Source organism: Chanos chanos, chromosome 10 (assembly GCF_902362185.1).
Source record: "Chanos chanos chromosome 10, fChaCha1.1, whole genome shotgun sequence".
Lineage (NCBI taxonomy): Eukaryota > Metazoa > Chordata > Actinopteri > Gonorynchiformes > Chanidae > Chanos > Chanos chanos.
This window is the reverse complement of record NC_044504.1, coordinates 34,262,851-34,277,276: the sequence shown is the minus strand read 5'-3', so window position 1 is coordinate 34,277,276 and position 14,426 is coordinate 34,262,851. Positions and strand designations below refer to the sequence as shown.

General features: G+C 44.3%; 1 protein-coding gene across 1 annotated transcript in view; it reads left to right on the top strand.

The window, feature by feature from the left end:
* Nucleotides 1–504: 504 nt before the first annotated feature.
* Nucleotides 505–14,426, top strand: part of st6gal2a (ST6 beta-galactosamide alpha-2,6-sialyltranferase 2a) — a 16,414-nt gene continuing 2,492 nt past the window's right edge. Inside the window, exons 1-4 of the mRNA XM_030786275.1 lie at nt 505–1,468; nt 7,267–7,364; nt 8,888–8,989; nt 12,687–12,861. Coding sequence (XP_030642135.1) covers nt 505–1,468; nt 7,267–7,364; nt 8,888–8,989; nt 12,687–12,861 — 1,339 coding nt within the window. The remainder of the gene's footprint in view (nt 1,469–7,266; nt 7,365–8,887; nt 8,990–12,686; nt 12,862–14,426) is intronic.

The following is a 14,426-nucleotide window of genomic DNA, read 5'->3' as shown; positions in this document are numbered from 1 at the left end:
ATTATCTGGTTTCCTCTTGCTCAAGGTTCTCTTGAGAGGAAGCTAATGCTTCTCTCCGGTCTTCAGTTAATTAGCTGATCCACCTAAAGCTAAAGCACTATCATAGAGCTAATACAGAGGAAATCAGTCTTTGACATCTTATAGTGACAGACAACGCTCTGTTTAGTTCTTACAATATTCTGTTTATCGAAACAGCTTGCGTTGAATGCATTACGTGATTGCACAATGTTTTCGATTGTAGCCCTGAGCAGTCTCCAGGCGTCCAGGCAATAAGGATGGAGTAAATGAAAAAAGAATTTCTCCCCCAGCCCAAATGTTTTATTTTATGATTATGATAATTCCCGCACTGTGTTACGGACCGCATTATACTGGTGTCGTATCCAGTTATTGTGAAGATGATGAATAAGATGACTACGTTTTGACTTCTCTAGGCCTTCTGCTGACCTCTCTCTGTCCCGCGGGGCCTGCTGTAGAGTGGATCAGAGCGGAGCGGGCCGCTAGACCATGAAGTCCAATCTGAAGCAGTGCCGTCGGCTGGCCCTTGGCCTGATGCTGATCTGGGTGCTGGTCTTCCTGGCTCTCCTGTCTTACTTCATGGAATCACGAGTGGATGAACCCCATTCCTCGGCTTCCGTATCCCACGCCGACACCCGCCGGCTCGCTTCCATTCAGGGCAACCCGCGTCTTGTGGTGGCCTCCCGCCTGGAGCTGGCTACGGTCGCTCCCTTCGGCTCCAGCACCACCCAGCAGGGCCAGAGTGTGGAGCAGAGGCCCAGCGATGAGTCCCCGGGCAGTCACCAGCAGGTCAGTCCAGAGGCCTACCTGGATCCCCAGAGTCTGGCGGCCTGGTCTGCCTTCGGTACCCAGGACGTGAGCTCTCGTTCGGTCCTGGTGACCCGTAGCCGGGAGAGGCTGGATCGGTTCCAGGACCAGGCAGCCAGGCCGCAGCTGGTGGAAGAAGGAGAAGAAGAAGACGAGGAGGAGGAAAACGAGGGAGGCGAAGAAGAGGAGGAGGAGGAGGAGGAGGTGGAGGCCACGGAGGAGAGACGAGCCATGACGACGGCGAAGAGGGGAGGACGCTGGGAGGACTCGGACGATCTGGAGGACTACTACTTCTCCAAGTCCAAGTCGGTGGTCCAACGACTGTGGCGCGGGAGCGTGTCCGCGGGCATGCTCAGTCCGCGCCTGCAGAGGGCGATGAAAGAATACCTGAGCTCCAACAAACACGGGGTGACCTACAGGGGGCACCGGCGAGCTCAGCAGGGCGGCAGGCAGGTGGTCTGCGATCTGAAGAGGCGGGCGAGGGTCCGGACTCTGGACGGGACCGAACTGCCGTTCTCGGAGCTGGGCTGGGACACCCTGGTGCCTCCCAGACCCCTGGAGCAGCTCTACGGCTCGGGCTTTGGCTCCTGTGCCGTGGTCACCTCCGCTGGAGCCATCCTCCACTCCGCGCTCGGCAAGGAGATCGGTGAGTGGATGTTCAGTCTGGAGAAATAAGTGGGGGGAAAAGAAAAATACTTAAACCACTGTTTTTTTTTGGTTTTTGTTATTTTTTCATTCCAGTAAATCATAACTTTGTTGAGACAGTGAGACATTTTGTGTTTTTAAAATCAGTGAGTGAGCGAGAGGAAAAATGACAGGAGAGGGAAGGGAAGGGAGAGAGGACAGCAAAATGTTTCTAGTTTTTTTTTGAATATCATTATTCTTTTGCTTTTATTGCCACTTTCTTCTACTCAGGATGATACATAATTATATCTGTGGTAATGTGAAATTTGGGGGGGGGTGGGGGGGGGTGGACTTCTGCTCCCTGATTAACTCACCGTCTGTGGATGTCTTGAGACCAGCACACAAGCTGTCTTGTGTACCACTTAAGAGTGATAGTAAATGATAGTAAAGAGACTGAACCTATCAGAATGCATTTCACTTCGCCGGGTGACCAATGTCTACATACAGCCCATTTCACACACCTGCTCAGCCCTGTTCAGCTTCTGATTTGTGAAGCGCGCGTCCTTCTGGTTACTACATAACGGTTATGATTTTGCATCAGGCTCCCATGGGGGGGGGGGGGGTGGTGTTCTCGTCAAGCTGAGAAATATTAAGAAAAATAGCTGCTGTATTTGCCACCCAGCCGTTAGGATTTTTTGGTAGTTGCCATAGCGATATGCCCCCAACCCCCCCCCCCCCCCCCCCCCCCCCCCCCCCCCCCCCCCCCCCCCCGCGCGCACCTGGCTGATCAGTTGAGAGCTGGCGTTAGGGTTGTGGGAGCCCTACGCCGTTTTGCGAGAGTCGTCATGCCAGAAGAATGCCCAGTCTCTGCCAACCCTGGCATCCTCAACGGCCAGCTGACATTTCAGCAGACAAAGGAAACAAAGGGGTTTCCATGGAGATTGCATGCTTTCTGTTGTTCTTTGCCACAGCGGGTAGATGTTTGCTTTCATGACACTGGGCTTTTGTGTTGTTGTTGTTGTTGTTGTTGTTGTTGTTGTTGTTGTCGTCGTTGATATTCTTATTTTTGCATGGCCGCATTAGTTATGGATCTTTTCATATTTGCTTTTGTGTGTTCTTGGAGGCTGCTGTAGTCACGGGAACTGGCCTGCCCTTCAGGGTTCCTGTGTGCACAGTGGTTTGGTGAGGCTGAAAGTGGTGTTTAGCAAGTCCTGTCCAAAGAATCGATCTCATAATCAATATCAAACAGGCTATGGATTTCCCTCTTAGTGAGCATATTCATGTTACTGACAGCTTCTGGGCTCTGTCTGCCTGCTTGCATGCATGCACACACGTACACACATGTACACATACATAAACATGCACACGCACACACACACACACACACTCATGCACACACACAGACACACACAAACTCATGCACATACACACACATACACACACACACACACACACGCACACACATGCACATGCACACACATGAGCACACACACGCACACATGCATGCACACACACACCTATACACACTCACACAGTTGTAATTTTCCACTAATACCGTACCCTGCCCGCTCCTTTACATCAGCCCTCTGTGAATGTTTGCATTGCGAGCTTTGGCTGATATCAGCTACGTTTACTGTCCTGTGTGTGATAGAGATATATGTTCTCATGTTCTCCCTGTGTCATATGCAGTGTTTCCCACACATAGACTTTGCTTGGGCGGGCCGCCCTGGTATGTTAACGGCTGGCAAATTGTATTTGGCGACCCATTTTAGCATTTTTTTTTTTATTTTAATTTTTTTATCCGTCCAGGAGAACGACGGCACCCGCGATCGATTAACTAGTGGACAGTCTCCCCTCGCTCTGCCCATCCCGTACCTGCTCGTTCCACTACCGCGAGAAGAGTCTATTGACCATCGCACGCGCTCTGCAGAGAAACGCAGAGAGAGAGACAGAGAGAGAAAATATATTTTATTGGAATATATTATGTAAAATGAATAGAAATATTCAATAAATCAAAATACTGTGTTAAAGGTCACAGGTATTTGTTGTTTGTGACAGGCAGTAGAACCTTTTTGTGCCGGCGGGTAATGCCGGCCCTCGCCGCCGTCTACCGCCACAAATATATCTCAGACCCGTGAGAAACACTGCAACGTGTCATTCATGTTAGTTGGACTGTCTGGTGTTTACTCACCTGCACATGCTGCAGTGGGTACTTAGTGTTGTGGTACGCCGCTAAATCCCTGACGGTTGGTTGGCTGTGTGGGGGATGATGCTCTGGCGACTCGTCTGGGATTACGCGTGTGGAGGTGAACTGACAGCGATATTTCAGTGAAAGAGAAACACAGCATTAGAGACAGGCAGGAGAGAGAAAATCCCATATGAAAGTCTCTACAGTGACACTATCCGACGTGAACTTTCTCAAGCACACAGAAGCTTCTCTCTCGGTTCAGGTTTTGTTCTTTTATGATTTTTTTTTTTTTATTATTATAGAGGCACTTGCCTCTAAAAATTGTGATTGTGAAGGAAACCTTGTGAAATGAAGTTGAGTACCGGTTACATTAGCAGACTTGAACTCGTTCCTCTCTCGGGAGTGGCGTTGAGATCAGTACGGCTTGGTTTTCAAATGTTTGATTGGACAGTGTGTCTGTCTGGCTCGTGTCCAGACGCCTTAAACCTTTCCCATGAGCTGAGCCAGAGTGGTGTGTGACCTGCCGTCTTTAAAGAGTTCCCAAGGACAGGCAGAAGAGACAGACCCGAGGCCATGCCAGCCAAGCTTGATGATGCCAGCTTTACACTGGGGGATTTGAATCTAGCCTACAAGAGGAAAGGAAAAGAAGTCCTACTGGAGCCCACAAACGTACACTGCAAAGAAGCCTTTGGTCACCAGTTAATTAAAACTTAATGCATAGTCTTCTATAAAAGCTCTTTGGTGTGTGGGTGTGTGTGTGTGTGTGTGTGTGTGTGTGTGTGTGTGTGTGTGTGTGTGTGTGTGAAACCTAATAGAGTTCCCCAGATAGATTTGTGTGTGTGTGTGTGTGTGTGTGTGTGTGATCTTTATCTCTTTATTAATTTTGCTGAGGAGCTACATTGGCTTTCAGAGCCAGATAATACATTACATCATGGCGTTGTGTGTGACATAGCAGTCTTTTCTGTGCTACTGTCTCAGGGGGCTGCTTGAAAATTGGGTTAATTTCTGGTTAGAGAAACACTCTCCTGTGAGTCTTGCATACTCCCAGACTCAGTCTCACTGGGGCTCACTGTAAAAAAAAAAAAAAATGTAATGAACCCTTTTTCAGGCAAAGGACTCATATTAATTGCTTTGAAACTCCCATTAAATGCCTGAGGCATAATATATATTTTGCTCGTTATGTGTGAAAAGCATACTTGTCGACTTATCAAGTAATCCGGTGTCTTTTTTTCTTGCTCATAAACGTATCCTTCACATCAGTTTAGAAATTATGTTCAAACATCCAGAATAAGAATCTGCTGCCACCTTGTGGCCGATATTATAAATGGCATCTCATTTCTAATTCTCTGCGTGGGCTTGGCATGTTTCTGCCCACATGTTTGTGTGATACATAGACTGTTAATTAGGTCACATAGAGATACAGGGGCTTCCAAAAATCCCCACAGGCATTTTGTTAAATTATGTCATAATTGGATACGAAATCTATTTGGAAAAAAGTGTTGGTCAAGCACCAGTTTTGTGTGGTACTATTGCGCTGAAGTGTTCCGTCGTTCAGAAAATATAGCTGAATGATGAATGACAAAAAACAAACCATGTGTGACGCTGAGTGATGGATTACAAGACAAACAGCTTCTTTCATGCAATCAATCATTCCTGTCACGTTATGTGACCACAGGAAAAACTGCGCATCCGTTTACTTTGACATTGCTTTGTCTTGTTTCGTGTGTGTTTGTGTGTATATATAGAGAAAGTGAGAAGAAAATGTGTGTGTGTGTGTGTGTGTGTGTGTGCACGCGCGCTGGTTTGTGAGTGAGTGATTGTTTGGTGTATGGACACTAGAGGGCATCATTGCTGTTAAAATCCCAGCGTTTAGTCACGTTCGGTGAGCAAGTGATTTTTTTTCCCGTTAACCACTCAAACTGAAAACAAGAAGCCCTGTATTTTCAACAAGTCACATAGACAACATAACAGAGAAATGTTTTATATGATAGATCATTTAAATATATATTTTAGGGCGCATCAGTAAATGGTTTGAGTTCCAGGGCTGAGAAAGAATGACAACTGGCTTTCCTATGGATTCATTGCGAGTGGACAATGAGATAGGAGAAAACCAGCTAGCATGACCAGAGCTGTTCGTTTTATAAGCGTCAGCAGTTTCTGTCCAAATGACACTTTATGATGGATCCGTTAAAACCTTTATAAACAAGTTAACGACGGAAAATGTGTTAACGATCTTCCTGCTTTTATGCTTACGATCTGGTGTGATGGCAAGTGGAGAAGAAATAGGAATAAACTGAAATGTAAAGTTAAATTAGGACCACAGTGTAGCTCGCACTCCGCAGCTGTTTCTAAACCGCATCCCCAAAGCTATCAAAATCCCAAATACTTATACTAACACTTGTTTGTTGTTGTTGTCGTTTCTGCGACTATGAAAACTTGGTCGATTAACACTGTTCACATCGACTAATGGTTGGTTTGGTCGACTATTAGTGGGCAGCCCTAAATAGTGTTATATGTTTCAGTTATATACCTCAGGTTACATCTTAGTAGCACAGTCCTCTCACTGAGAAGTAGAGAGAGAGAGCGGACAGTGCAAGTCATACCAATAAACATTCTACAAAATGCAGTCAGTTCTAAGGTTAAATTTAGAACACTGTTGCTTTTCAGGTAAAACACTAAAGAATACCAAAAAGAAAATAAAAACACAAGTTTGTGACTGGCAGTTATACTGAGTACAAGTTAGTGCTGTCCCCTGTGTGCATGTGTGTATGTGTGCCTGTGCGTGTGAACCATCTTTTGAACAGCTAGTGTCATTAAAAGTCAAATCCCAGATACCAAAACTGTGTCTTCTGTGGTGAGGGATTTCCATGGTCGTATGTTTCTTTTTAAATTCCCCGCTGGTAAACCTTTAGTTGCTGAGCTGGAGAGTTTTTTGTTTTATTTCGTTGAGGAACACACCGTTTTTAATTTCCCAGAAGATGGTAGCAGAAACACCAATGCAAGCACATCTTTTTTTCCTCCCAATTCCCTCAGGGGAAAAAAGATGTAGACAGTGGGTGTTCTGGTAACTTTAGAGCGGTTTGCTGCAGGTGATTGAGAAGTCCTGCTTTCCAAGCAGTTTTAATGCACTGCGTCCGCTGGGGTGGTCATGGTTTGTTGTGTTGAGGTAGCTTGTCTCTCGTGTGTCATTTCCAGTTGAAAAGAATTGCGCTGATGAGGTATTAGACCGGTAGTGCTATGTGGAGAAGTGCTGAGGTAATGAGGTTGTGAGCTGTAATCTGTTGCAGTGTGACACGTGGATATGGTGGACTTGTACAGCGAATGAACCCGTACAAGATCATTGCTACGAACAGGGCAGATCATGATAGCTTTCAAAGTCACTTTACTTCATGATATTTGTCACAGTGGCCTTCAGGAGAAGAAATGCAGTTTTGAAGGTAATGCAGCTGACTTGATTATGTATTGTCGTATAAGATGTCAAAAGAACGCACACCCCCTACCCCCCCCAGTGCAGTTTCTCTCTCTGTCAAAGTTTTTAAATGCCAGTACATCCTTTCATTGGTTAAAAAAAAAAAAGGCAGTGATTGTTTCATGTGCTTGATTTATTGATATCATCTGGTATGTTTCTGTAGATTCCCATGATGCTGTGCTGCGGTTCAATGCGGCACCTACGGAAGGTTACGAGAGAGACGTGGGAAATAAGACCACCGTACGCATAATCAATTCCCAGGTTAGTCTGTCTCTCTCTTTTTCTTTCTCTCTCTCTCTCTCTGTCTCTCTCTCTATCTCTGTCTCTGTCTCTCTCTCTCTATCTCTGTCTCCCTCTCTCTTTTTCTTTCTCTCTGTCTCTCTCTCTCTCTCTCTGTCTCTGTCTCTATCTCTCTCTCTCTTTTTCTTTCTCTCTATCTGTGTCTCTGTCTCTCTCTCTATCTCTGTCTCCCTCTCTCTTTTTCTTTCTCTCTGTCTCTCTCTCTCTCTCTCTCTCTCTCTCTCTCTCTGTTTTTCTTTCTCTCTCTCTCTGTCTCTCTCTCTCTCTCTCTCTCTCTCTGTCTCTCTCTCTCTCTATATCTCTGTCTCCCTCTCTGTCTCTCTCTCTCTCTCTTTCTTTCTCTCTCTCTCTTTCTTTCTTTCTTTCTCTCTCTCTCGCTCTCCCTCTCTCTTTTTCTTTTTCTCTCTCTCTCTCTCTGTCTCTCTCTCGCACACACTCACACACAGACACACAGTCGAAATTATGCCAGTAAATCCTGTTACATCAGTAATGTAGTGTTTCATTGGAACAGTTCTTGGACATATATTGCTCATAGGTAAAAACCAAGCAGCTTTCCCCTTCAGGACTGAAAGTGTCAATTTCAGTAACCGGATATGAGAGAACACGTCAGATCTCTTCAGACAGATTGCTTAAGCCCATTTCCATTGTCAGCATGATCAGGTTACACAAGCAGGAGTGGAACTCCGTCACAGACGCTCCTACACGGCCATCAGAAACACACTCGCGCATGCATCCAGCGCACATCCACAGATCAGCCCATCACATAGACAAATGGATCTCATATCCACTGGTTTGCCATTCTTTGGTGGAGTGTCATCTTCCCAGGATTTGGGGGGCCGGGGGGGGGGCAATAACAGTCTGGTTGAATAGTGACAGAGTGCGTCAGACGTGGAGTACTTGCTCTGATCCAGGCTGCGGGCTGACTGGCTGTATCGGGGGTTTATTTGTCCTAGGCTCTGGTGTGATTTGCTCAGGGAACTCCTGTGTTTGTACACTCATGCATTCTGATAAAAGAGCCATTTGTTAAAATCTCTTACAAGGGTGAAGGATAGCGCTCAAACTTAGAGTAGGATTCATGACCGTTTGAAAAAAGGAAGTTGATCTCGGTGCATTAATTTCAGTGCATTAATTTCAGAGCAGTTGGTTTGCACTGTGGAGGAGCCTTAGAAAGACAGCCAATGGCAGTGACACCAGAGAAACACCATCTCTTGTGTTTGTATGTTCAGCCAATCTGGAGCAGTCTGATTTAGGAACACAAATCTCTAGAAAATCAAAACTTAATAAAATCTTAACAGATTACCATCCATGCAGAAAGTGCTCTTTTTAGTGCGGCCTTTGGACCATAACTGTAAGTGCTGAGATTCTAAATGGTTTAGTGAGATGGGAGCTGTATGCTCTTTGTTAATTACGCAGGTACTCTCACTGTTACTCTTCCAATGAATGACAGCGTTTGTGTGTTTTCCCCTGTTTTCTCTTCCCTGTAGATCCTGGCCAACCCTAAGCACCAGTTTAACACCAGCTCTCTCTATAAGAATGTGACTCTTGTGGCCTGGGATCCTGCTCCATACACTGTCAACCTGAACAAAGTAAGTTTCCCAGCACCAGCACCAAACACTGTATAACCACATTACACAGTCAAATATGGAGATATATAGAGAGCATATGTAGTAATATACTATACTATAGAGAGTATAGAGCAAAGATGCAAAACCTGAAATGTGTGGAGTTAAGACTTTCTAAAGCTAGTTTCTCAAGAGTTGATAGAGCCTCGTAATTAAATAATTAAGTTCTGAGTTAAAATCAGATTCACTGTTGATCTGTTTTTATTTCTAATCGGAAAAAGCAGTTTAAAATGAAACATGACAATGTTTTTTTGTTACTTCAAATACGAATTCGTACAGATCGGAACCTGTGCAAACCGGTCGGCTGTTCTTCACGTGCAGCGGTCAGATGCTGTTACTGGCAGTGTGTAGTTTGGTCACGACTGATCAAGGCTGCCACCTGAACACGCCTCTCTAACATAGTTTCCCCTCTGGCCTCCAGCACGATCGCATGGTGCTGAGATCAATGGGAAAAAAAAAACGGCCTTTTGTGTGAATCTGTCGGTTATTTCAGCTCTGCTTGTAAGGCTGTTTGAAACACATACCTAATCCTACACACACACACACGCGCGCACACACACACACAGACACACAGATCATACACAACTCCTAGTTTCCACGGTACGGTTGACAAAGAGGACCAATGTCTTTAGGCATTAAAGTATTGCAGTGAACATGTTCTGCTAAACAGATTTATTTTCCGTAGTGGACATACGCAGAGAGAAGGGAGAGGAGGAAGGGATGTAATGTAATTCAGATGAGCTTCGTACTGCATGCGTGGAAGCATGCAGCCTAAACAAAGGTTACTGGCTCCTTTTTTTTTTTTTTTTTCTGGCCAGCCTAGCTCCTCTCAGACACAACCGTAAATCATACAAAGTGCCTGCGTGTTGAAGCAAAACACATTATTTCTGGATATTATTCATCCTTTTACCCCCCCCCTCGCTGTGTCCTTGGCCTTGTGTCGCTCTCTCACGCGGTTTCCTTACAGCTTTCTGCGATTTCCCCCCGTCCAAAAGAGCGTGCGCGGGACATCGAGGAGATCGGTCATTAACGCGAAAACCCCCGGTTATCAGCTTAAAATCAGCAAATGCTGAAAAATATGAATTTGTTGCAGTTATTTGTGTTCAGTAGTGTTCAAGAATGCTTATCACGTCGTTTTGCAACCCGTGCTCGCCGAGCGGTCTGTTTCTTCTTCATCAGCACTCGCTTGTGTGTGAAATTGCACATTTATGAATTGAATCATTTACGCGTATTAAGTAAACTAGCCTGTTTGCACATTCAGTGCTCATGAACATATTCAGAGACATGGGGCACTGCCCTGCAATGTTAACAGTAGCTAGAACAGTGCTATGGTTTTATCTAGCTAATTTTGGGGGATTTTGTCACTTGAAAGTGCATTTTTAAGGTTGTTTGGGGGGGGGGGGGGGCTTTATACTGTTTGTTTTCGTTTGTTGTTTTAAGGTACCGGTAGTTGATTAGAATTAAAATCATTTATTTTGCTGGTTCATAGGTATCAATGAATTGATGAATGCGTGTCTTTTTTTTGTTTCAGATCATAGAAATTTCAGTATTCATTTCTGCCTCATTTTTATGTAATTCAGTCTAAATTCTAAATCTGAGATTTAAAGAAAAGAAAAGAAAAAATCATCCTTAGATTCTACAGCAACGTGGAATTTCCCCTCTGGCCCCGTGCCGTGAGGGAAGCTTGTATTCTAAGCATGGCTTCTTCTGAATTTCTCTCTCGTATGTCATCCTGGGTTCTTGGCATACTGTCTGCCGGTCCACCTACCTCCTGGTTCTGTGTTAAGATGGCTTGAGGTTGACACTATTTTTAGATCAAATTTGTGAAGAAGGAAAAAAAAAAAAAGGGGGGGGGGGGGGGGGGGGGGTTCGGCTACCAAATGACCAATTGACCAATCATAGCTCTTAGCTCTATTTTTAACTCTCCACAGAACAGGAAGAGGAGAGACATTAATCAGGTTCCTCGGGAGAGCAAAGGATGAGGTTAATTTGTAGAATTGATTTCTCTCATCTCTGTCTCCCCCTCTTTGTGTCTGCGTCCTTTCCTCCCACTTAGTCATCAGCGTTTCAATGCGGCAGACCGGTTCACAACCTCGCGCTGCACCTGAGGCTGGCTGAGAGCACTTAATATGCTATCAGGAAATACGTATGCAAATTACATGTTGCAGCCAGAGAGGCGACATTAGTTGAAATCTTTGTACATTCGTTTTAGGGGTTTCACAGGATCAACAAGATGGAATCTCTTTCCATCTTGCACTGGCTAATAATTCACATATTATATTGTCTTTAACATACACATTACATAAATACATGCGGAATTACACTTGAACTGTAGTGTAAAATATTGAAAGGCTCATTGAATTGTGTTTACATGTTAGATAACTGATGGAAATAGGTACTGGAAGCATACAGAGACTGTTCATGTCTGTTAAAGTGGAAGACTGTAGACACTTAACATAGAGTGGGTTTCCGTTCTGAACACTATAGACACTATAGACACTTAACATAGAGTGGGTTTGAGTTTTTGCTTTCTAAAAGCCTCAGACCACAGGCAGTTACTCTTTCTGTGTTAAGATTAATTGAAAAGTTGATGAATTGGTCTACTGGTGTTTTAAGTTCACTAAATCAATTTGTGTTTGTTTGACAAAAACAAAAGACATATCTTAAGTCAGTGTCATGTCATTATTCACGAGAAGGGAACAACGGCTGACAGAACCATTGTTAGTAAAGGTTAATGTATGGATATAAATATATGCTCAATACCCTCACACGTTTAAGACAATGAGATGTGATCGTGTTATGCATTTCTTTAATGAGGTTTAGTTCTCAGCTCACTTTTCATGAGTGTTCTGCCTTTTAAATGGTCACCAGCTGCTCTCTGGATTGTTAGAGCAGGGACATTAAGAGTACATAAATGCACACACACATACACACATACTAACTTACTCACTCTCTCACTCCCTCTCAATCACTCATTCATTCACTCACTTGCTCTCTCAATCACACAAACACTCTCACCCACTCACTCTCTAACTCACTCAGTCACTCAAACAAACACACTCATTCACACACACACACACACACACACACACACACACACACTCTCACTCACTCACTCAGAATATGACAGTCTGAGAGGAGAGGGCCTGGCAGTTGCATTCAGAAATGAGTATGTGGGAGAAAGTGCGTCTGTTTCTGACATCCCTCAAACCAATCTGTTTTTACAGTAGGGATTAGAGTAAAATATCTCTGCCAACATTATGACCTAGCGTGTGTGTGTGTGTGTGTGTGTGTGTGTGTGTGTGTGTGTGTCTGCGCGTGCGCATGCCTATCCGTGTGCCTTGGGTTCTATGGCTCATTGTCAAAGGCACTACAGGGCCATGTATAATTGATCAGGTTATAGATTTGAAAACCACACCTCTCTCAGGACGAAGAACTCTTCTGTTTGCTAAACAAGCTCAAGGTTTACTTTTCATATAATTCAGAGCCAAACTCTCTGCTCTCTGCCTTCAAGTCTGCTCACACGGGAGACGCCTGTCAATCAATACGTCCGCAGAGAATAAGCTCGTTAATGAAATATTCCGAATAACGAGCAGCATAATGAGTGATCTGAGAGTAGGGCAATGCATTTGATTAACTGTGCTGCTGTGTTGATCCACAGTGGTACACCAGCCCAGACTACAACCTCTTCACTCCGTATATGGACCACAGGAAACGATTCCCTGGCCAGCCATTCTACATCCTGCACCCCAAGTTCATTTGGCAACTCTGGGACGTCATCCAGGGGAACACCCTGGAAAACATTCAACCCAACCCCCCCTCGTCTGGCTTTATAGGTAAGACGCTAGGAACACCCACGCATGCACACGTGCACATGTGATTGGATGCTGCTAGGAATTTGTAATGCGGCAATATGTCAAGTAGCATCAAACATCAATAGCTGTGGGCTGATCAACATGCATGTTCAGCTAACTTTTCAGTGCAATGGGAAAACAATGTATGATGAGTATTCCCTGCAGAAAGTGGCACTTACAGCAGAAATGAACTGTTTGGATATCTTATTGAATGGGCTGACTGACAGTAAACCTTTATTGGTAGTATGATGTGAAATGCCACCATGCTGGGAGAAGAGAGCGTCTGACAGGTCTACTGTCCACCAGTCTATTCTAGAGAGAGAGAGAGAGAGAGAGGAACAGCAGATGGAGCCCTGTGTCTCTGTTTGGAACAAGAACAAGATAGGATGGATGCACTGGAGCATAGCAAGTGAAATAGAAACACGGCTACTCCACAAAATATACAAACAGAGAGAGACACAGAGAGAGAGAGAGAGAGAGAGAGAGAGAGAGAGAGAGAGAAGATTAACATAAAAAGCCAGTGACTGACAATTGGTTTCAACTTACAGAAAAGAAACATGAAAGCAGAAATCAAGAATGTTGCAAGGTGCTGTAATCTGACGGACAGCTGTAACGAACCAGCCACTGAATGAAATTCTCCATGCCCCCCCCCCCCCCCCCCGTGCCAGGGCCCCAGACATACAAATATAACCCAGCACACAATACAACATCTATCTGCACAATGATGCCACCTCAGTGGCTTTGGCACATGTGAGACGTCAGATACTTCAAACAGGTTGAGACACACACACACACACACACCCTTTGTCCACGGTCATAGGATCTGCCGTGGGTTTCCTGAGGGTACAAGTGCAACACATTCTCTCATTTCCTGTATATCCTGGGTGCAATTTCCTGCATGTCATTTCCTTTGCACATGAAATGTTACTACAAAGGGTAAATGGTAAAGGCTTTTGAGAGATTATTCTACATAAACTTTTTTTTTTTTATTCATTTGACATTTTAAAAAAGACTTTTTTATATGTAAAGTCAGGGTTGAAACAGCCTCCACTGTTTGCCACGAAATCAATTTTGAGTGGATTTCTGGTGTTATGAAAATGAGTAGGCTATTTGGTAGAACATGAAAGATAGATACGTAGATAGATAGATAGATATAGATATATAAATAAGTATCTATCTATATTATATTTATATATATATATATATATATATTTATGGGGAGAGAGAGGGAGAGAGAGATACTGACATGGCTGATGTGAGGGGTTAAGTTCTGCTTGAAATAATATTGAAAATAAAGAATTGATTCCTTCACCAGTGTGACCATACTCACTTTTGGAGGATCCCTCTTTTAGGTTCGACACAAAATGCCCTCCTTCATGTCTTTTCTTCATCTGTCTCTGCGCAGGATTTTGTATGAATTCTGGTCAGATATTTAGTAGAAACATCCACAGACATTACTTCCATATTTTATTTGGCACTTGTTTGTACAGGATGGTGATTTTATGACGAAGAATAGACAGGGACTCCAAATCTAGAACGTTCATGTG